At 41.2% G+C, this 25,150-nt stretch overlaps 1 protein-coding gene across 1 annotated transcript in view; it reads left to right on the top strand.

Annotated features, from left to right (window-relative positions):
• The window catches only part of LOC144530715 (junction plakoglobin a-like), a 136,637-nt gene that overhangs the window by 53,459 nt on the left and 58,028 nt on the right, over window positions 1-25,150 (top strand). The window contains exon 2 of the mRNA XM_078270415.1: window positions 23,974-24,028. Coding sequence (XP_078126541.1) covers window positions 24,013-24,028 — 16 coding nt within the window. The 5' untranslated portion in view covers window positions 23,974-24,012. The remainder of the gene's footprint in view (window positions 1-23,973; window positions 24,029-25,150) is intronic.

Here is a 25,150-nt window from a genome sequence, read left to right as displayed (position 1 = left end):
TCATGGTAGCTTAGACTGCGGTTAGATTTTTGTAGTATGCAGTTCGGGACTACAAATACAAAAATCTATCTGCTTGTTTAGGTACACATTCAGCCAGTTGGAACAGAAGAACACACCAGAATAGGCCTGTTTAGTAAGCTGCATGTGATGGCCGCATTCCTATACTTATAAAATGCAATTCAATGTGGAAGTAATCCAAGTATTCAGAATACGTTACTCAGATTGAGTAACATAAAGGAATACGTTACAAATTACATTTTTGGGCATGTATTCTGTACTCTGTAACGGAATACGTTTTGAAAGTATCCTTCCCAACACTACATACATACATACATACATACATACATACATACATACATACATACATACATACATACATACATACATACATACAGACAGACACACAGACAGTTTGTTCTTGCTTTAAAGTTAGATATGGATCTTGTAGAATTATGAAATCTGTAGCCATAGAAATAAGACTGTCTTCCCAAAAATAACGCCAGCATAAGTCATTGGGGGTAGAGAGACAGACAAAAATACAGAAATATAGGCAGTGGGTATAATGGAATGACATGATGAACAATTACTGTTATTAACATGTGTAATAGAACTATAACTAGTACAAGAGCTGTATCTCATAATTACAAAATCCATCCATCCATCCATCCATCCACCAGGGGCAGCAGCTCCAGCAGCTCCAGCAGGGGACCCCAAACTTCCCTTTCCCAAGCCATATAAATTAGCTCTGACTGGGGGATCCCGAGGCGTTCCCAGGCCAGGGTGGAGATATAATCCCTCCACCTAGTCCTGGGTCTTCCCCGAGGCCTCCTCCCAGCTGGACGTGCCTGGAACACCTCCCTAGGGAGGCGCCTAGGGGGCATCCAAGTTCCTCACGGATGACTGAGCTTCTCACCATATCTCACCAGCCACCCTCCAGAGGAAACCCATTTCGGCCGCTTGTAATCTGGATCATGACCCAGCCTTCATGACCATAGGTGAGGGTAGGAAGAAAAATTGACCGGTAGATCGAGAGCTTTGCCTTCTTGCTCAGCTCTCTTTTCGTGCGGTAAAGTGAATGTAATATCACCCCAATTCTCCGGCCAATTTCCCGCCAATCTCCTGCTCCACTGTCCCCTCACCTGCGAACAAGACCCCAAGGTACTTAAACTCCTTCACTTGGGGTAATTACAAATTACCTAGTTATAATTACAAGATAAACTGTCCATGTTTTTTGTAAATACAATAGACTTCAATATAACGGAAAGTTTGACATATGTCATTAATTATCCTAAGAGCTATTTCAAACACCATCATTACTAATGATGCGCTTCCCCTCACTGGCAGCCTCTGTTGATCAACCAGCACAATTATCACACTACCTGCCAATGATGTCTCAGTTAACAAGGGAACATATCCTCAGCAACACAGTCTCACTCCCTACTCGTTAAATGTATGACGCATGGTCAAGGACCAAGGGGTACCCGTTGCGTTATTTTTCGACGAGTTATGTTATTATTTCGGTCTATTTCGGCCAGGGAAGATGGGTTGCTTTTTTGTTTATTTATATTTTTAAAACTATAACGCTAGATCTATCAACATTTATTTAGATGTTATCACGGTATTCATTTCTTTATTTTAATAATATTATTTCGGTCTTATTACCGGTGAAATAATCCAGTATGCTGTAATACAGAACATTACGATATGATCCGAGCTAGACGCATTCAAAGCTGATATCCCACAATGCAACGCGGGCATTCATTCACAGAATCGGACAGCGATCAGCGGGTTTTTAACACCAGTATCGCTTCAATGTACATATATATACTCAGTGGTTTTATCACCAGCAACAGCACGACGCAAATCAAAGTGCTTAGCATAAAACACAATTTTTTTCATTATTGGTATTTTATTGTGTAAATTCTCACATGCAACATTCTTTCACAGACGAGGGGCGGTCATTACTACGTCACTTCCGCGGATGTTTTTAAACATTTTATTACGGTTTATAACTTATTGGAAAAAAGCTGAGCAACGTGTTGTTGCTGGTGATAAAACCACTGAGTATATATATGTACATTGAAGCGATACTGGTGTTAAAAACCCGCTGATCGCTGTCCGATTCTGTGAATGAATGGCCGCATTGCATTGTGGGATATCAGCTTTGAATGCGTCTAGCTCGGATCATATCGTAATGTTCTGTATTACAGCATACTGTAATATTTCACCGGTAGTAAGACCGAAATAATATTATTAAAATAAAGAAATGAATACCATGATAACATCTAAATAAATGTTGATAGATCTAGCGTTATAGTTTTAAAAATATAAATAAACAAAAAAGCAACCCAGCTTCCCTGGCCGAAATAGACCGAAAATAATAACATTAAAAGAAATACATATAAACCATGATAATATCTCGTGAATAATGTTGATTAAAACAGCGGTTATTGGGCTAAAAATACCAATAATAAAACTGTCACAGATTTCGAGTTAAGGGGGGGCGTGTTTTTTCTTTCGTCTGTATCTGACGGTGAGGGATTAACATGAATGTCTATCTGACGGACCCCCTCGTCGAAAAATAATGCAACGGGTACCCCCCTGGCGTTGAAAATTAACCATGCGTCATACATTTGACGAGTAGGGAATGAGACTGTGTTGTCCTCAGTGTCAACAGTCATTTATTTTACAGCAATTTGCTGAGTCAGATGGCTAAGCAAGTTTGCCCTTCTGCTCTTCTTTACTTTACATTCATACAGTTACACACCACCCTTATCTGGTTCAAGGGGACTTGAATGGAATTGTATGGGTGATAAAGACATGTAGTACACATGTAAAATCCTTGAGGAGCATTAGTGACATCTTTCTTGCTTACCGGAGGAGCCCACCATTATCACACCCACTGCCTTTCTAGGAGAAAGCTGAAGATTACCATTCACAGTCTGCTTCTCAGAAAGTCTGCAGTGAAAGCTGGTCAGTTTGTTTTTGCATATTGCAGCAAAGAGCTCAGGCAGAAACTTTATTTAGTACAGATTGTCTGCAAAAAAATCACTGCCGTCATACTTTGTAAAATATGTACAGACAGATCTAAAAAAAAAAAAAAATATTACTTTTTTTTATATAATTTGTATTGGTGCAACAACGTTGGTACACGTTTAAAGTCTGTACAAATCCCCATTTTTCAAAAAAAAAATGTCCTCCCCATTTCCCCATCGATCCACCCACCCCCCTCCCAAATGCCCAACAACTCACCCCACGAGTACACAAATAGTACAAAATAAATGGATAACAAACTAAAATTAAGCAAAAACATATATGGCAAGAATAACAATACAGCTGAAAAATAAGTAAATCAATCTCAAAATTAAATACAGTACAAAACTAAGAGCACAGATCTAACTTTTATACAACCTTAACCTTGGTAGTTCTTAGAGCTGTCAAAAGCTAGTTCCACTTCAGTGCTTCCTTCTTTTCCTTGTTGTTGAGAAACTCAGCTTTATTTTAAATGAATCCCTACCAGTGGTATTAGGTGACAGAAATGTTGGGATGTGGCATACAAGGCTGTGCGGAAGCTGGGAAAGAGAAGTTAAAAATGTGAATAATAAGTGGTTGCTTCATGATTCCTGGGGTTGTTTAATTGGATTGACATATGCGATGCACATGCCGGCGTCATTCCTTGATGTGTTCGGCACAAACAAACTTTACATTTTGTTCCTTGTTGGGTTGAACTTGCCGAAGCTGCTCTGTGGTATTTTACGTTTTGGTCGTTATTAAATAGAAATATAGTTTACTGTTTTGAGATTCGTTAGCTCAGTTCTTTGATATTTTCTGTAATTTCAAATACTTTGCACAACAATCATATGTACCAAATACAGGAAGAATGTATGACTACATGGAAGAAACATTATTCCTTTAAAATCAGCTAATGCAAAACCTGCAAGATTTAGCTGAAAATTGTAAATTCTGTATGTTTTACACTCAGTTGCCAGGTTATTAGGTACACCTAGCTAAAACTAATGAGGCCTAACAGTCCTGCAACAACTACCCCCTTCACGAAGGTCCTAATGTTCAGATTTTGTTGAAATGAGATGTTGGGGTTGAGAGTCAATGTCAGTGGGGGTCCGGGGCCTTGGTAAAGAGGCTGACTGCGGAAACAGTTTTTATGTCGTGAGGTTTTGGTACTGATGGACCGCAGCCTCCTTTGTGACCAGGATGAGAGGGGTCGGCTACAATCTTTCCTGCCCGCCTCAGCATCCTGGAGACATACAGCTCCTGGAGACGTGGCAGATTGCAGCCAATCACCTTCTCAGCAGAGCGGTATTCACTGCAGTCTGCCAGATGGTGATGGAGCAGGTGAAGATGGATTCAATGATGGCAGTGTAGAAGTGCACCATCACTGTCTTTGACAGGTTTATCTTCTTCAGCTGCTGCAGGAATTACATTCTCTGCTGGGCTTTTTAGATGAGGGACCTGATTTTCAGTTCCCACTTGAAGTCCTGGGAGATAACGGAGCCCTGGAAGTGAAAGGACTCCACAGTGTTGACTGTGGAGTGACCCAGGGTGAAGTGGGCGGGTGGGGCTGCGTCCTTCCTAAATTCCACAGTCATCTCCACTGTCTTCAGAGAGTTTAGCTCCAGGTTATTCTGACTGCACCAGGTCACCAGGTGGTAAACCTTCCTCCTGTAGGGGGATTCATCCCCCACCAGAGATGAGTCCAATGAGTGTAGTGTCGTCCGCGAACTTCAGGAGCTTGACAGACTGGTGACTGGAGGTGCAGCTGTTGGTGTACAGGGAGAAGAGCAGAGGGGAAAGGACGCAGCCTTGAGGGGAACCGGTGCTGATGGTCAGAGAGTCGGAGACGTGTTTCACCAGTTTCACACGCTGCTTCCGGTCAGATAGGAAGTCTGTGATCCACCTGCAGGTGGAGTCAGGCACGTGCGGCTGGGACAGCTTGTCCTGCAGCAGAGTGGGGAGGATGGTGTTGAAGGCAGAGCTGAAGTCCACAAACAGGATCCTGGCCTAGGTTCCTGAGGAGTTCAGTGCATCATCTACAGACCTGTTGGCTCTATAGGCGAACTGCAGGGTGCCCACGAGTTGTTCAGTGAGGGATCCGCTGCTCCTTTGCGTCGAAAGGAGCCAGATGAGGTGGTTCGGGCATTTACTAAGATGCTAGGGAGGAGGCCTCGGGAAGACCCAGGACTAGGTGGAGAGGTTACATATCCATACTGGCCTGGGACTGCCTCAGGATCCCTGAGTCAGAGCTGGTTAATGTGGCTCGAGAAAAGGAATTTTAAGGAAGTTTGGGGTCTCCTGCTAAAGCTGCTGCCCCGCGACCTGGCCCCGGATAAGCAGATGATGATGGATGGATGGATTTTTTTGGGATATTTTGTATCTTAGTTTAAAAGACATGTCCTTTTTCATAGGGGATCCTACCCTAGGGGATAAACCCATTTGATTCTCGTGACCCCTCTTTTCCGAGCATCACCCTCAGGACAAACTTTCTACTTTTCAGCCCAGACTCGATTCTACTCCGGAATGGATTTGCTCATGGACAGTATAATTTGGGCTTTAGGCTGCACAGCAAAATATTCAAAGCCATTTAGGGAGTTCAAACCTGTGAGGCTGCAGTCACAGAGCAGCCCTTTTTCCTGTGCCTGTATGCGAATGAGTTAATCCATAATCCGGCTTCATTGATGTATTTAGATGTGCAGTGTTTTCCCCCGAAAACAGCCAAGTGGTGTGTTAATTGGTGAGAAATGTCGCCCTAAGGTTTCAGCTGCAGGAGGAGTGTTTTGATGTTGACATTCTTATTGAAGTGAGCGATGATAGTTCCTACTGCAAAAGGCTCTGAAGTCTGCAGGGACTGAGATTGGCTGTCACGCACATATGATCAGACACACTCGTGCATTCATCACACACACACACACACACACACACACACACGCACACACACACACACACACACACACACACACACACAAAGAAAATACTGTGGTAACAGTTTATGTTAAGTATAGGAACCAGCTGGCATCTTCAGAGACACTTATCTATACTCTATATATATTTATCTTTGTATATAAAGTTGATATCTCTCTCCCTCTTTCTTACACACACACACACACACACACACACACACACACACACACAGGAATGCACCCTGTGGTAAATTTAGTTTAACCATCTGTATAAGCAGGGCAGTTTCATTGTTTATGAAGAGTGTTAATATACTCCTAATTAGCTCACTCAATTAAAAATTCCTCTAGTGTGTGTGTGTGTGTGTGTGTGTGTGTGTGTGTGTGTGTGGATGGAAACTGGTATTGCCGCTAGGGCTGCAACAACTACTCGATTAAATCAATTAAAATTAATGATAAACATAGTTGGCAACAAATTTCATTACTGATTAGCTGGGTCTATATTATATATGACGTTATACACCTGTGTCTCTCCGACTTCATGTCAGATAATTAGCGTTAACTTCATCTGTGGTACGGCAGATTTGTGTCCGCTTTGACGGAAAATGGAATATACAATAAGTGTAGGATATGTTGTGTAAAAACACAAAGTAGCCTTCCAAATCTGTTACATCACGGTTGTCATATTTTATTTCTCAGTGGTTGTCAATCTCAAGCCTGTTCGTTGGGAAGAAGAGAGGAGAGTGGCGTGCTGTGGCGAACACAACAAAAATGTCAGCACCTGTTGAGGTTATAGAGATCTGATCACTCATCCAGAACATTCGCAAATCCCTGTGTTGCTGCAGCTGCCGCTGTAGCATTTTTAAAGGATAATTTCGCAATTTTTTTTTTTTAACCAGGACACTATTTTCTCATGCCTTTTGTGTTTAAGTGTAATGTGAACAGAATTTTGAAATTGGTCCAGTTTTGAGCGAGAACGCTGTCAGTGGCAAAAACAGCACTTTTAAGGGGACGTACATAGAGACAGAGCGTTATCTTAGTGCCAGGATCCCATAGTCTCCCCATTCTCTCTGATGATTCCTCACGTCTGTATCCACTCTTGTCTTCCTAAAAGCTCAGTTTGTAGTGAATATAACCACACATCAGCTTTTAGGCACTTTACTGTTGTTTGCTAGCAGATGAAACTGACGAGGAGGCACCTTCACGCAATACAAGTCAATGGAGAGCAGAGGCGGGCGTGGCTTTCAGAGTATGACGCCATGTTCTCTGTCTCTGTTGACGGTGAGCAAATGCCCTGTAGGGTTACATTGATTCATGGCTGCACTGATACATATCTATGACTATTTTTAGGTAGGAAGTGTTCAGGTGCTTAAAGTACAACCAAACTGTTTTGTTTGGTTGTACCAATTTCAAGTGTATGAGGCTGATGCTTGCTTTATTTCATGCTAGTGCAACAATATGACAAAAGCAACACTCAAGAGCTGCTATGAGTTTTTGATCATAACTCTTATTAATTCTGCAAACATTTTGATAAAATGTACTCAGGTTGTAGGGGTTTTCAGAGGAGTGTTGCGGCTGTAAAAGAAAATACTTGATCCATGAGAAATCCATGATTTTTTTACCCTTGAGTCCTTGAGAAACCTGTTTTTAACATTGTTTTATAAGACAAAATACGCATGAAGCCTTACTTTCGTCACAGCGTCAGCAGTGTCTTTGGCAGCTGCTGTATTATTTTTCCGATAAATGACATGAACATGTCTATGCTTAACGTGGTGGTGTGATAATAGAGTGGCGAGGCACATTTTAATGCTTTTCTCCTGTTTGGGGAGAGGGAATGGGAGAACGGGGCTACAAAGAGAAAAGGAAAGAGGCTGAGTATGGGGGGAAATAAAGATGAAATAAAAGATGAAGGGGAAAGAAGAGGGATGATGTGGGAGAGTTTCAGCAATGGACCTTCAATGGCCTTCCATCAGTTTAATTATCACCCTTCTTTTCTTTACCATACCTTTTGACTTTTATCATCTTTTAGTTTTGCTTTATTAATTCTCTCATCTCTTCAACCCTTAGAGAAAAGACCTACTGCGGCCTCCAGCCGTTGTTTACATGATCCTGTTTAAATCAATCTAAAATAGAAACCATAACAGCTAGAGCATTCATTAATTTTTGCAGCAGAAAGCTAAGGGGTCTGTTTGTCGGTGCAGAACCGGTCGACACCATTCTATTGCAAAATAAACAATAAACATCTCTACACTCTGCTCATAAGAATGAGCATATGTTAAAAAATGTAAAACTGTACATAATTTGAATAACTTGTGGAGTGTGAAGAAATATTTTGTTCATGTATCAACATTAAACAGATTCTCACTCCCATCTCGTAAAATATGGACTCTTGGTCAGGTGCCTTTGTCGTTGTTATTGATGCCAAAAGTCTCCTTTAGCGCCATATAACACGCTTTATCTAAACGCCCTTGGTCGGGACTATTGGCGTCTTTTTTTTTTGGCGCAGTTATGTTTAGGAAAAGTTCGTGGGTGGGCTTAAGTTTCCGTGACACGCGGTAATAACGGGACGGTTGGGTTTAGGAAAAGAAGAAAGTGACTTTAGGAAACGTCACACGCAGGACACAAACCCCAACCTCCTGGGTGAAGCCCTGTGTTTGACCCATCCACCACCCCAACCAACGTCTTTACGTGGAATTTTGGCCTCATATACTACTCGCTACCGTAGTCACTCTTAGTGTTACGTCATCTTCAAACCCCGTGTAGCTGCTGCTCTCCCCGGTATGTTCTACAGACACGCTGAAGGGCGCTTTTTTCTTCGCTTCAGACGCTGACAGCCACTGTCCAAAGGTCCATATTTTACCAGTTCGGAGTGAGAACGGGTTGCAACATTTAGAAATCTTTTGGCTCAATATGTTTTGTATGTCTTTTTTTATTTTTTATTTATGACACAATTTCAATACTTTAATTAATTGTTATGGTTTATGGACTTACATAACCTTTCAGCTTAGGTTATACTGATTCTAGGGATATAAGGCATTTGAAGATACTCCAAAAACACACACTGAGGGAATGTACAAAGCCAGCTGAAATACTGTAATAGGGCGTGTCTGTGTGTTTGTGTGCGTGCTTGTGCGTGGCAAACTGTCATTTAACTTTCAAGCCTGTGCAGATGACTCACACAAACAGAGACACATATAAACAATAGGTGTAGTGGGTTGTCACAAGGGGGCTGACAATGACAAGTGACATCAAATCTCACGTTGTTTTTCTCCTCACGGTTGGATAAAATTGGACACTGCTGTGTGTGTGTGTGTGTGTGTGTGTGTGTGTGTGTGTGTGAGATGCTCATGTGGGTCTTGTGGAGACAGAAAATAACAGAAATATTTTGACCTTGGAGAAAACGAGAGGAAATAAGATTTTTCTGACTGAAAACAAGTGCCGGTTATTCAGATGTCATAGTTTTCCTGAGGAGAGAGCAGTGGCAGTGTTGCTTTTTGTGTCACACAATTTGTTTGTAGCTCCACCCATTGGTTCTATCAATGAAGACAATAATGTAGTCACCAAGGAATCAGAATCACCAAAGAATCATATTTATTGCCAAAGTAGTTTTCACTTGCAAGGAATTTGGTGTATCACGTGCATACAACAAACAAATTGAAAATCGAATAGACAATAAAGCAAAGTACTGCTACAGTCAAGAACAGAATAGACATATTACAATTAAAAGTATGTAAAAAGACATTAGAAGAAATATGTACAATATAACTGTTTTAGAAAGGGAAAGAAGGGAGGATGTACGGTTTAGTGCAGGGTGTGCAAATTGTATTGAGAGATCTCGGAACATGACAACTTCATGTACCTTCACATATCACTTATGATTAAAACGAGATTTTTAAAACAGCCACATATTGTCTGACTTGCAATTTCTTTAAAGTGGCTATATGTAACTTTCAGTTTGTGTTAATTCTAGCGGCCTCTTAGGATAAAAGTGGTAGTGTTTTTACCACACCTGCTGTCATGAAGGTTTTTTCTTTACGGTGCTGTATTGCCCACTGTAGATTACTGACTTAGCGTTACTGGGAGGTCATATAGTCGCGATGAATGTTTTTGCTCAGACAGAAAATCATTCATTTACAATAAGAGAATACGTTACAAATGCATCGTTGCATTTCAAGTGTTGCATACGGTAACTTAGCCTACTTTGGATGTATCGGGAGCTAAACCGGGTAACGTTATCACTGTCACTGTGTCACGAGCCATAGCATTAAGAGATTGTTGTAGCAACCAACGTAGACTACACTCATTAGTCTCCTACCACTGTGGTAAAAGGTTTGGCCATTCCTACTTCCTACTGTTAAGGCTCTGCGAACATGATCTCTCTAACACTCATTACTAATAACTGACATTGCATTTGACAGATTAAACTTTAGCAAGAAACGATTAATTAGATTTTGGGGATGACCGTGATCTGGAATATGGTATGACAGGAGTTGATTCTTCATCTTAGAGGCTATGTTTTCAGAGGAAAAGGAATGTCGGATCAGTTTTGGGGAATATCTTTGGCGGAGTAGTTCCTAACATTCCAACAGTCTCAGGGCAGTTGGTGAAATGGTCACGTAATTTAATTTCATTTGATTCGTGTACACGAACACGTTTATCTCGTTTTTTTCGTGATGGTCAGCACGTTTTTTTATAATACCAGCAATTGCATAGCTGTATACAGCGGGACGGGTTGGGTTTAGAAAAAGAAGAACGGGCCACGGGACAACAACGGGACGGTTGGGTTTAGTAAAAGAAGAACGGGACGGTTGGGTTTAGTAAAAGAAGAACGGGACGGTTGGGTTTAGTAAAAGAAGAAAGTTGGGTTGGGTTTAGGAAACGTGACACGCAGGACACGATCTCTGGTCTCCTGGGTGAAAGTCCTGTGTTGTTTGACCCATCCACCACCCTAACCAACCTCCCTATGCGGATTTTCGGCCATTCATACTACTCGCTACCTTAGTCGCTCTTAATGCTACATCGAACATTCAATATTTACATTGCATACTCAGTTTATTATGATTCCAATAATATGATAGTATAATATGTAACTGAGGATTCTGAAAATGAGCAGGACATGGTCAAAAAGGACAAATTGTCAAAAGAAACGATTAAGTAGAAATATCTCACTCTTTCACTCACACACTTTCTCTCTCTGTGCTGTTTGTATTCTGAAAGGAGCTTCTCCTAATGAACTGATGGATCCAATAGTCTGGACACTGTCGGCTGTGTGTGTGTGTGTGTGTGTGTGTGTGTGTGTGTGTGTGTTGTCTGGTTACTTGGCATTGTAAAATGTTGCAATTATAAAAGCAATTTTCCTCAGAGACACATGGAGAAAGCGAGAGTGGTGACAGAATAAGAGATCCCCGGAAAAAAATGATGTTGCTCTAATGCCAGCAGGTGCCTGTATCTTCCATATGACTAAGTAATGACGATGAAGATGGTGCAATTATTTATGTAAAATGTGTTGAGTGCTTTTCTTTTAGTTTAATTTGTTTTCTAGTTTCTTTTAGTTTCATTTAATTAGTAAAGCTTGATAAATCTCCAACATGTTATCTTGGTTTATAGGTGTTTTAAGCCCCCAGTGTCTCCTTCCTGGCAGCGCTGCCTGGAAGGCACTAGGATTAGGCAATGGTTATGGTTATGGTTTGGGTTAAGATTATGGTTAGGTGCCTTGAAGTTGGGGGTTTAAAACACCATCCAGCGTTATCTTGGCAAGAAACACCTTCCACTGTGCTTTGATGTCACTTGGAAACACATAAACACATGCCATGTGATCACAAGTGGAAAGCTCCAAGTATGTGTGTTTACACCTGGCAGTAGAATGTGTCTCCAAATGAGTCCACACTTGTGATCGGATCTCACGTCCCCGCTCTATAGGCAAATAAACGCGTACATCATTGCTGGCTGTGTGTGAGTGTGTTTATAAATGTCAGTTGTTAACATTAACATTAATCATACGTTAGAAATGTGCGATGACTAACGTTAATGAAAATGTGCTGTCTGTGCGCCGACATAAGAATGTCTACTGACGGGCGCCGTTTTATGTTAGCTTATAGGAGTGTTAAGTTACTGCTGATGAAGACCCAACATTTCCTGTTTTTCCATGTCATAATAAAAGTATTTAAATAACAAAAATAACCCTCTTTCATTTTGAAGAATTTACAGCTGCTTTGTGTACACAGTGCTGTGGCGATAGCTCTGGCAATGCGAGACTAATAAATAAGGAGACGACATGAGAGCAGGAATGTTTGTAGTAATGTCCTATATCCACATTGGTGAATTTGAGGACGTTTTATGAAACTAAAAATAATACCGGCGGCTGCCTTTTCCAGGCAACGGTGCTGCACAGAGGTCCTCACAGCCGTGGATATAAGAGCATGCAGCACCGGAACAAAAACACTGACACATCACCGACAGCATGATAATAACATCCAAAACACATGATTCACTGTCAGTGGTTACTATGACGCGAGAAATACTTTGAAGGAGTACAGAGTTTGCTCAGTTAAGTAGGTGGTCCTTAATGTGGCCCAGGAGACATACGCGTACACACTCCTATTAGAATGTGGCCACTCGTGGCCTAGACCCCCTCCGAATGTGGTTTGAGTGATCGGATCTCAGTTTGTCCTCAATGCGTCCTGAGTGTTTTCACTTGTACTTAGAGCTGTCCACTTGTGATTCGATCACTCAAATCTGATTTTAAAACCAGGTCAGAACGGGGCCTATAAGACAGAGAGAAGGGCGTGTGTGTGTGTAACGTGTTAAACAAACCCACATTGTTGATATTTCAGTTAGTACACACACACACTCACACACACTGACTCTCTCTTTTGTTCTCCCTCTTACACACACCCACACACACTACATGGGTGTAATTGAAGCACAACAGGTGCCATTTAAACTGTTGAGATGTCAGTCACCGTGACCAGTCCATTATTTCTGCCAACAGGCTTGTGGAAAAGTCCCCTGCTTTTCCATCCATACACCATGCATTTACCACATGGATTTTTAATATATCTGAAAAGGTTTAATTTATTAAATTTCACAGTTAGGATTTTAACATTTCACATTTAACATCACATGAAAATAATGTATCACATACTCTGCATTGGAAGCATCCAATTCAAGGAGGCAAAAAGGACACAAGAGGAAAACATTAGGTAGAAGTAAAAATAATAACACAGATCTGAAGGTGAACATATACGAGAGCAACTGGAAGCAGTTCTTCACCTCAAAAAATGTTTTGCACAATATGCATTGTGCAGCCTTTTTAAACTTCATATTTTGAATTCTTTCTTACGCCCTGCAAGCGCTTTGGACACTTTCATTTTAATCCATGCAACTGTTTGCTCTGTGCAGCTCCCGTCTCAGCCCTGTCTCACGGGCGTAAACACGACCTGAAGTGTTTATTTACGCTTTGAGTCTATTTTTTTGTTTTTGTTTTACTTGTGCATAAATGCAAAGTTGATGTCAACAATAAGCCACAAATTTACTACATTGCTACGATTAACTACATATTTCAGGGTTTATCATTATTTTATCATTTTAATTAGTACACTTTCATATATTGTCTTTATTTCCTTATTATCCGACCTTGTTTTTGGATTTGATTTTTTCATGTTTTCTCCTTTATTGCTGTTTTTCTATTGATTCTGTATCTTAACGTATAAAGTGTTTTGAAAAGTGGTACATAAATAAAGTTTTCTTTAAAGTTTTTTGTCCCCGTTAGTATGTACAGCACTATCAATGATTGTAGTTTGTTACAGAAATAGACACTTTTAGCCACTCTATTCCATGCTTTTAAGAAGTACAATATTACATTATAATCTATCCATTACCATTACTGTAACTATCACAGAGTTAGTAGGCCTTTAAGCAGTATGCAGAATATGACTAATGCTATTAGCTGTGAACTAATTCTAGACAATATTTTTAAAAACTAATAAACTCCAAGGTTTGTTTTGTTTTGTTTTCCAGAGAATCTTTTGCAAAGCTGATATGTTGGATAAAGTGTTTCCTTTTCTGATTCAATTGCTGAAAAATTGGCTTAGTCACTAAGCTATGCACTAAGCGATGACAATGCTAATATGCTAATGTTAAGCAGGTATAATGTTGACCATGTTCACCACTTTGGTTTAGCATGTCAGCATGCCCATATATGCTATTGGCACTAAACAGAAAGTTCAGCTGAGACTGACGGTAATGTCAGTTTTGCAGATATTCGGTCATAATCCAATTGTGACCTGATGATGGCGATAGATGAAAAGGGATTGCCAAATCAATCTTGAGGGGGACACAGTGTACCAAATGTTATGGCGATCTATATTTTAGTTGAGATATTCCAGTCTGGACTAAAGTGGTGGACCAACCAACAGACAGCCATTGCCATCTCATGACTAAACATGATGCTTATGTTTATACGCACCTGAGTCTTGTATTATTTGTAATTTTTTAAGCGATGGAAAGCGAGTGGTGTCAATCGCATCTCATGTGGCAATTGCTGACTCCTCGTGACTTGAAGGCTAGTTAGATGTTCTGATAGTCCAGCCATGTAATGGCGCTTACCCACTGCTAGTACCAGCTGTGCTCGGCTTGACCGCAGTGCCCCGTCCTCCGTTTTCCATTACAGATTTAGTACCGCCTCATGCGTGAGGCGAGCGTGGCTCGTCGTCATTGCGACGCCGCAGGAAACTGCCGTGACCTAACGCGAAACACACACACACACACACACACACACACAGAACGTCGAAGGTGTGTTGTTTTTGATTCTCGGCATGTGGCTGTTGCCACAGCCAGAAGACACATTTTGTTTCAAAAGAAGCTGGAGCGGGCTAAAAAACACCGCTGGCTAAACTATTTCAAAATGGCGGGTTTGTTCAGGACACCCCCATCTATCGCTAGCAATGATGACGCAGGGATTAGTGACGATTCTCTCCGACCAATCAGTAGTCTTTTCACGTCACCTTTTGGTATCGCCTCAGCTCGCTTGGAACCTCGACGGAGGTGATTCTAAAAAAAAAGTACCAGGGACTTTTTTTCATAATGGAAAACCAAAAAAGGTGAGTAGAGTTGAGTCGAGCAGGTACCATGTAATGGAAAAACGCCATAAATGAGTCCCACTGGGATGCTTTTGGTGGTCCCTGGTAGATTTAGCAGTGTCTGTCCTGGTCTTCAGTCAGGGTGGAATTCCCATCATCCACTCCTTTTATTGCTGCACCTCACTGTCTGTCCTCCTCACTGATAAGACATTGTGCTCTGTGTAGGAGGATTCTCACAACTGATCTTTGATGTTATCAGTGGTGGTCAGAATTTAACTTGAGATGCTTGGTTGTGGGAGTGGGTTTCCTGTGCACTGTGGTCTTTCATGCCTCACATGAGCTACCAATGCTCTCACTTTAAGGGTACATATGATAAAAAAAACAACTCACTTTTTCAGTGCTTGTGCACATATATTTGGGTATCTGGAGTGCCTACCAACCAACAAGCTGAAGACAACTAAAGACAACAAAAAGACAACCCAGTCAGTTTTTTGTGGGCTACCTAGATCAGGAAACACATATTTGTCACACTTTCTATGTCACATGTAGGCTTATTAGAAAATACCACCCCCCGTCTGAGTATCTCCACCCATGGCTTGAGGACTACCTTTGCAAAGGTGCGTCATATTTTTCTAGCAAGCCAGACAGAGGGTGCATACAGGTATATTCAGACAGACAGTATGAGATTTGTGTTCTAGTTGAAACCCAAAATAGAAGTATGAACCTAAAAATGAGCATATGTCTCCTTAAAGTCATATGATCACCTAAGCCAGTTTAGTTTGCTACATGAGATGTGCTTGAAAGCTCAGATGCTCAAAATATTAGCTTATTGTTTCAACAGTAGTGCTGTCAAGTTTGAAATGTAAATGCAACCCTCTACAAGTATAAATCTCATTATTCAAAATTATAGATCATCTATGCTGATGTTTATATACCATAGCAACAAACAAGTGAGGTAAACAGTCTGTCGTCATGAATTAGGTGTTGCTTTTACCGCTGCAGGGGAACGAGATAGCTTTTACAACAGAGTGCAGACACTGGCTTATGTGTCACCACATACTCACACAGAAACAACCCCAGGGTGTTTTTATTCTCTCCCATCTTCCCTGCCTACCTCTCTGGCTCTTACCCTAACTACCTTCTTTCTTCATCATCTGCTCACCTGTTCTTTCTCCATGCCTTCTTTTTTCTTCTTCCTTCAATTTTTCTTTCTCCTCTGGCTGGATGTTGAAGCATTCCCCCATTGCTGTTTTATCTCCCTAAAGGTTTCCTCCCTATCCGTCTTCCTAGTTCCTCTTACCTCCCTATCCATTGCTTTGCAGAGATAAAACACCAATGGGGGAAGGCTTCAACATCCAACGCCAAAACTTTCCATGACTTTAACTCCACATGCATCCTACAGTCTGCTCAGTTTTAATTAGGCAGGGACTTCAACAAACATATGGAGGCACAGAGCAATTTACACCCCATTAAGGTCTGCTTAGGAAGCCACACACTACACTGCTATAAAGAGTTGACTCACACAATGAGGAAGATGCTTGGAAGATACCACACTGAAAAAATATTGGACGTAGCAGCAGTGACGTCACCCATTGGTTTGTGGAGTGCCGTTTTGATTCCTCTAAATTGGCAATTTGGCACATTGTTTTTTTGAAACCGCACGATTTTTATGGTTGCAATGGTGCTGCGCCAAGCTAAACGCTAAAGAGGGAAAGTTGCCCATTTTCACCCCTTCTCAAGCGAATCATCCAGTGCAGATTTGCCTGCGGGTAAAGGCGGGTACTGGCGCCAGGCATCTGCATGTATGGCAGTATAGAAAATTGGCAGACTTTCCCTTATGTTACCAGCTAATGCTAGCGCTTGCTAGCTAGCTTGGTTAGCATGTACCAATTAACTTTGATTAAGTGAAAACACAGTGAGAGGGTCAAAGTTTGAGACAAGGACAACACCCAAAAACAAGTTCAGGGCTATTTTAACATACACAGTGCCATGGTTAGCATTGCCATGCCTCTGTCGTGATTGGCAGGTCGGCGTGTAGCTAAGCCCTTAAGCATTCCCTGCTTCATTGTAATTTTAAAATAAATGGGACCATCATTTACTAAATGAACATCATGCTCTATTGAAGAAGACGTTAAACTAGCGATTGAGACCATAGACTTAATATGAAAATGTTTATTGATGTAAGCCATCAAGTGAGAAGTAGGGTCATTTTCTCATGGACTTCTATAGAAAATGACTTATTTTTTGAGCCGTTGGAGTTGCCCCCTGCTGAAAAAATAGATAGAATGCAGGTTTAAGGTACTTCCACATTGGCTTCACTTTTCAGACCTGGAAGCTTCGCACATTATTTTTACAGTCTATGGAAGATCCTTCTCTTTTTTTTTTTTACATGGAAACGGGGTAGAAATATGTATGTTAATAAAACCTGTTGTAGTCAAGACAGTGGCACAACCCCTGCCAACTAGTTAAGTTTAACTGCTTCAAGTGTGAATTTCTTCATTTTCTTCTGTCTCAAACCATGATTGTGCTTTTGGTTGCTGTTGAGCCATGTGCCTTTTCTTTGCCACCTTTTCTTTCTTTACCTCCTTTCTGGGCTGTACTTGGACTGGCAGTGAAACATCCTTTAACTGCAACAAACATCAACCACATTGCATCGCGTCAATTGACAGCTGTAGCATACACCAGACGCACCAGACAGACAGTGGTAGTCAACGCGCATCAGCTGGGATGTGACGATCCAGGGAGCAAATGATTTGACCAGGCAGAGTGAGATAAACAAAAACAAACGTAAAAGATGCCGGAATTTCCTGCGGCACTGGAGCAATCCCAGAAGTGGAACGTCAAGTATATAGACTACTTGCTCAAGGACACTTTGACATATGGCCGGAGGAGCCTGGGATTGACATGCCAACCTTGTGGTTATGGGGCGACCATTCTACCTCCAAGCCACAAGTCAACCCCGGATGACGATAACCAGACATTTACATTTCACACATTACATTATTGATATATTGGCTTGATATAAATATGAAGCCAATATGTCGGATGCGGTTACAGTGTACATATTTCATCAACAACACCTGGCTGATATGTGAACCAGACCACATCATGACGTGTGCTGACTGATCTGGTCCTATTGAGATTTGGATTGTGTTCTGCATTGACACAGGCATCAACATTCCTGATCCAGATAAGATTTGAAGATACAGATCACATGTTTTTATTAAGATGAAAATGATGCAGTCTCAATGCAGTAGCAATGTCTGTCTGTAGCCCTCCTCTGACCAACAGTAGAGTTAGACCTGGTGCCCAGAGGGAATCGGGAAATCTTCAGAACACTAGGTAGAATAAAAAATGTTTCAAGGTAATTGGGCTTAACCTTTTTGCCTATAGTGTAAGTGGATATATCACTAGTCATCAAAAGAGCTGCAGTCATCGTCATTGGTAATGAGTAGCTCGCTTTCTGCAGCCTGCCTCTATTGATTAACCAACACAACCATCAGACAAGAGAGGTGGTCAATGTTAATTTAATCAGCAAGGAGGCACACAATGATAACTTTTACATTTCATTTTCTGCTGTATTCATACTGTTCAAGGCAACTGTTTAATGCAAATTCCTTTTAACACCACAAATTACCGATTAATGCATGTGACGTGGGCATTGGGCCGTACTGTAGTTTGGCAAAACAGGAAGCAATGCAGTAGTAACATTGTACATCCACGCGTTGTGGATGTCTAGCAAAAGCCGTAAAGTGCTGCGTTATAACATCCAGAGGATCGCCAGACCCGCCATCCGTCTGGCTCGCCGCGGTGGAGTGAAGCGCCTGTCTGATCTAGAGGAGAGCGCGATCCGTGATGCCACCAGCTAACACTGAGCACGCCAAAAGAAGAAGACGGCGACCGAGATGGATGTAGTGTATGCTGCATCCTGTGGCTCTCTCCACAAGACAAAAGCTATTTACATGCACAATATGTGCGATTAATTTCCGATTACTCATGAGTTAACTATGGAAATCACATCACTGACATATTACCACAGTATAGGCCTGATGTTGATTTGGAGAACATCCTGCCAATAACAGATGCCTATTTAAACATCCAGCAGACACAGAACAACATAATCAGTCATTTGGATTCATGTTATGTCCGCCTGATGAATGGAAGTCCAATGTTCTCTCTCCTTTTAGCTCTGGTTTGGTATCCACCATGTCCTGAGAGAAATATCTGCCTCTTTAGCTGCTAAATGCTCCGCTATGTTCACCAGCTAACTCTATCTGTGTCTCTCTGCTGTTTGCTGCTGAGCAGGTAGTGTACAGTGGATTTATCAGAGCTACTGCTGGAAATTATGCTGATGAGTGAAGAGTGGTTGCTGTGTGCCGTAAAGCCAATGCAATGAGTTAAAAGAGGTTAGAAAAGCCCTGCAGAAGAACTGCAGAAGTGGTTATATTCCTCACTACATTGTTCACATTGCACATTATTATTTGATTCATTGTTTTTTTTTAAAGATTCTTTTTTAGGCTTTTATTTGTATAGGACAGATTAGACTTGAAAGGGGAGAGAGAGAGGGAATGACCTGCAGCAAAGGGCTGCAAAAGAGTCAAACCTGCGGCTGCTGCGTCGAAGAGTAAACCTCTATATATGGGCGCCCGCTCTACCAGGTGAGCTACCCAAGGCGCCCTTGATTCATTATTTATATATATATATAATATTGATTAGTGCAGAATGTTGATATTTGTGTTTAAAATAGAAGAAAATAACATATTTGTATCTGGCAAATTTGACATTCACTGTATTGGAAGTTATCATACTTTCGCTGTTGGATGAGAAACTGGGTTTTATTGTGTATAGTTGTTTGTAATTGGGTTTTTAGTAAGCTAAGTTCATTTTGTGTTTGTTCGTTTGGTTTGTCAGAATATTGGCACGTTAAGTGTTTGATTTTTTTTTCCTCTAAATTATTTTCTTCTTTCTGTTGCTGCTTTTTCTTATGTGATGAATATGATATTATTGTTCCCCTTATTACTGCTTTGCCTGTTTTCCATAAAAGTGATGGTGAGATTTCTGGAGAGTGGTTAATTTCCATGAAGGATGCCCACTCTCTTTCTATCAATGAGATAAAGTCTGAATCTTCTAAAAGGGATGTATTTAAACACCATCTTGTTGGAGATTTGGCATACAGTTGGTTGTTTAATGAGAGAGAGACAGAAGCATGATCACGTATTGTGATTGGATGAATGTAGTTGTCTTGGATGTGTTGGGTGAGTGAGCTGCTTATAAGAAAGAAATCAATTCTGGAGGAGGATTGATGGAGAGAGAAGTATGAACATTCTCTAGATGAATGATTTCTCAATCCCCAACTATCGCGGAGTTGCCAGTTTCTTGAGTTAATCGATCCACTTGACCGGTCGGCTATAGGGTTGATAACAGTGTTAAAATCTCCAGCTATTATGATATTTGTTGAATTGTAGAGTAGAGAGAAAAAATTGTGGGAAAAAGACGTGTCGTCGTTGTTAGGGCCATTCATGTTTGCTTATGTGTATGATGCTTGGTTGATAGTTGGATTGACAATAACATATCTTCTATCTGGATCTATGATGCAGGAGTTATGAATGAATGGAATTATGTTTTTATTTACTTAGATTGAGACACCTCTTTGTCTGCTGTTAAATGTTGATGAAAATATTTTATCAAATTTTGTAAATGTAAGATATTCTAGGTCTGAATTTGTGAGATTGGTTTCTTGTGTAAAACATATCACCCTTTAATTTCATGAGATGATTGATGACTTTGATTCTTTTGGCTTGCGTGCGGAAACCACATACATTCCATGTTATTATGTCAAGTGAATGCATAATTTTGTGTAAAGATAGTCTTACTTTAATGGTCCAATGTGTAGGAATTTCTCCCATCTAGCGTTGAGATCATATATCGCAATCAACTCTCTCGCACCACGCAGTTCAAAGTACGTATTACAGCTACGGTAGCCTTCACGCTTCAAAAAGCCGGTCTCTTGCTCTTTTCAATATCCTTTTTCTTTTTCTTCATATGTGGCTCCACCGTCAAACAACTCTTAACTTTACTTTGGTGGGGTGACGTACTCCATAATGGGGACTGTACCACACTTTTCCATCATCTTGTTCCAGCTGATCAGTGGGTGCTGTTTTAGCATAGCCTTGAACTAACGTGTAACTGAGAAATGAGGTGTACTCATCCTTAAACTTGAAATTTCTTCGAAATTCCTTCTTCAGGCCTTGAAGCCACTGCTCTGCAACACATTGCTTGTTTGGGAGGACAGGGTATTTGGCTCTGAGGTAAGTCAATGCAGTAATGTCCGTTTTTCAGTTCTGTTGTACTACTCACAGTCTTCATGAATTTGATGTTCTCTCTTGACATTTCCAACTGCTCATCAGATGTTTTTTTGTTCATTGAAATCGTGATTGTATTGCTTGAAGAGCATCTCTTCCAGATGTAACAACAGAGCAGCCAGTCTTGACTCTATTGCTATCTCCACCACGGAGTGGTCCATTAATTACCCAGCCAACTCTTGTTCGGACTGCGTATGGTCCTTCACCTTGGCTGTTAATCACCTCCGAAGGTTCCATCAGTTTTGCTGCATCAGTTCCAATGAGCAAATCAACATCTGCATCCACATCATGAATCTTCCTCAGGTAGGGCCATTTTGCAACATCCTCCTGCCGTGGAATGTTCAACCTTGAAACTGGCATAGTCTTTTGAGTTAAGACATTAGACAACTCCATAAAATCATCCATATCCATGTCAGAAACTTCCAAACCAGTCAGTACAGTGGTTCTCAAAATCTTCTTTTGACCCATTGTTCTCAATACAATGTTGACTGGTTTGCCTCCCAAGCCCAGTCACTTTGCCAAATTGAACTCCCAGGATCCAAGAATGCGTATGTATGCATATATGTATTACTCGTCTGGCCTTTAACCTGAACTGCGACAATAGAAAAACAGCATTATCTCCATCACCGGCCCCTATGTGACCACATGTCTGAGACGGTCCAGGTGAATCACTTAGTGGAGGGCTCACAGATTTGGCTTCTTTAAACCAGTACTTCTATCCTTTTCCTCAATGTGAAAGACTGATGGATTCTTCTGGTGACACACACTACAATCCAAAGGACTCCTACAGTCTTTGCTTGTGTGACCAGGCTTTAAGCAACCAAAACAAATTTCCTTTTCCTTTATGAAACTTATCTTGTCCCGTTGCATCTTCATCTTGAAGCGTGTGCATTTATCCAGTGAGTGACTGTTTTCCTGACAAAATGAACAGCGTTTGAAGTTGCTTTGGGAAGAAGAGGACTTGATCTTATTGTCCGTGTAGACTTTATTTCCTTCTTTCAATGCAGTGACGCTGGTGGCAAAGGTGCTCCCCTTTCTCCTTTGCTTAGGTTGGCTAGCATCAGAAGCTTTGGTGTAGCTGTTGCAGGTAGTGTAGGTTGTGAATCCTGAATATTTCAAAAAATTGGTTCAGAAGCAATCTTAACTTGTTTTTCAACAAAGGTCACAAGGTCAGCAAACACAGCTCTGCGTCCACTTTGCTCCTGTAGATCACATGCAACATTTCTCCATTTTTCCAATAACTTATAAGGAAATTTCATCACAATGTTTCTGAGGTTGGATGGCATGTAATGCAAAACAAATTCAGTCTCTTCAGCTGGCCTCTCTTGCTCTACATGCGCACACACACCTGTGGCCACAGCTTCAGGGCCCCTCTGCTACTCACCTTTTCGCCTCTGTATGAGTGAATATTGTGTATTTTGTAAGACCAGTTTAACGACAGTGAATACAGTACCAAGATGATTTACTGAGTTTTGGACAGATAGCTTTGGGATACTTGTTGCTAAAGTACCTGCTAAATGCTGCCAACTGTAGTTGGTTGCCATTAGCTAGTCAGCTTGGTTAACAGCTGACTCAGCCCCAAGGTGCAAGGAGCAAAACCCGAAAAGGAAAACCATCTTGGTACTGTATTTCCTGTTGTAAAACTGGCCTCCCTGTCAGTCTCAGAGGCTTTTTTTGGTCCCATTCTGGCGACTCCGGCCGTGTTTACTCACTGGGAGCTCCCAGTCCATGCTATTAGTCCCAGAGTCAGCTAAATTGGTTAGGTTTAGGCATGAGGAGTGAGTTTGGTAAGGGTAAAAATGCTAGGGTAAGCCAGAGTAAGGCAGAGAAGCGAGAGACATGCCTTCGCCATCCTAGGAAACGCAAATTCCTTTGCTCACCGTTAATGGTTAACAGAGCTCCCCTCCCAGTAAACACAGGGACCAAACAGCCTCAGAGACTTGCGGATGAGGCCAGTTTGACGATAAGGAATACAGTACCAAGGTTTCTTTCCGGGTTTGGCTACTGGCACCCCAGGGCTGAGTCAGCTAATTGTACAGCTAACTGAGTCAACTAGCAGCTAACTACAGTTAGCGGTTACTTTAGCAACAAGTAGCCTAAAGCTAACATTATATGTCCAAAACATGTCAGCCTTTTGCACTTCATGTAAAGTGTTACCTAAACTACAAATACCACTATCACGCTTTGTATAGACTGAGCTGCCTGCCGGTTTCCTCAACTTGTCAAGTCATGTTGACAAGATCATTCACTTCACCACCCACCCACACACAAGCAATGACTATATTAACAAGTCTGTAATCTTGGCATTGTACAATATCTTGGCAGCACTAAAGTGAAGCTATTTCATTTTTTTTTTGTTAATGACTTGTTTATACTTCGGAAAAATACCAAGGTCCGGACCTCCGTGCCCTCAATGGGATGGGGGTACGGCCATTACTGACCCCTCTAATGAACTGTGTGGCATATGGGTATATTTCTGGTGGAATGTGAGAAAAATTAATTCCGTATCATGCTTTGCAGAATATGGTGATTAAAACCTTAATCCTTCAGAAAAGGATTAGTTTGAATTTCGTAGGCAATCCTGTTTGAAGACCTAATGTTTCCTCTATTTCCCTGCAGGTCAGAGGTCAGTGAAGGCAGTGGTACCAGTTGGTGGAGATGATGTCCATGCAAAGTAAGTGCTCTCTCATATTCATATAAGCACCTATTAACATTAACATGTAATGTCTGATGTTCCTTTGCACCTAAACAGTTTACTGTGTTAAGTGGAGATGATAATGATTGGGCTGTCTGATGTGTTGTTACTGGGTACACCTGGTTGATTCTCACATCACATAGTCTTGCATTGCCAGCCCTATCTCCACAGCGCTGCGGAGAAAGGTCTGGCCCCTCCACACATACACTTCTGGATAGAAGAAACAACGCTCTGGGTTGTTTGCATTTCTTTGAACCAATCACAACCGCTTCGGCTGAGCTAATCCCTGTTCGCAAAAAAGGGGGATCTGTAAAATGGTCTCAGGAAGGAACTTGTTTTAGTGGAACATTTGCACCCCGCTAAAGAAAGGCCACATATAATATTAAATGAAGGTAACTGTTCACACAATACTGTAACGTGAGCTATTTAAATTAGCTGGCTACATGGTTAAACGTAATTTGCTCTTACCAGTGTATCGCAGTGTGTATTTTGTCCATAGCAAATCCCCGCCATTAGGTCCCAAAACGTCCCAGTTAGAGAGGAAATGTGGTACACATATTCTTTGTAAATCTTTACAATCATTCCCCGAAAGAACCAAGCAGGCCTGCCTTGTGGCACGATCCAAATCTTCTTCAAAACTTGCCAATTCCAGCGTGTAACGTTAGCTTGCTTGCTTGGAGGTTCTGGTTGCTGTTCTCCGACGCAACCGGAGTTTAGAACGTAAACACAAAGAAAGATGAAAGTGAGGGACATCCGGCAGCGCCAGAACTATCCAGTAAATTAACCGTCATCGATTCACTCAAACATTAAAGAGTTTAAAAGTAGAAATTCTCATGAAAATATCTGCGAACACCATTTTATTTGCATCTAGGCCAATTTCTGTTTTTGTCATTTTTGAGTGTAAACACTGTATATATTTTTATTATTGTTCATAAGATTAGCACAGTGTTTAGGAATGACAGTAGTAGTGGTCAGAGTAAGTGAAAATGTGATCTGAGATGCACATTACAAAATGTGTTATGTATCTGGAATTGTTTATTAGCTATGTGTGATATCTGTAAAGCTGAACGCACTCCCAGTAGTAAAACTAAAGACTCTTTC

Source organism: Sander vitreus, chromosome 15, assembly GCF_031162955.1.
Source record: "Sander vitreus isolate 19-12246 chromosome 15, sanVit1, whole genome shotgun sequence".
Taxonomy (NCBI): domain Eukaryota; kingdom Metazoa; phylum Chordata; class Actinopteri; order Perciformes; family Percidae; genus Sander; species Sander vitreus.
This window is presented reverse-complemented; position numbering and strand designations above follow the sequence as displayed.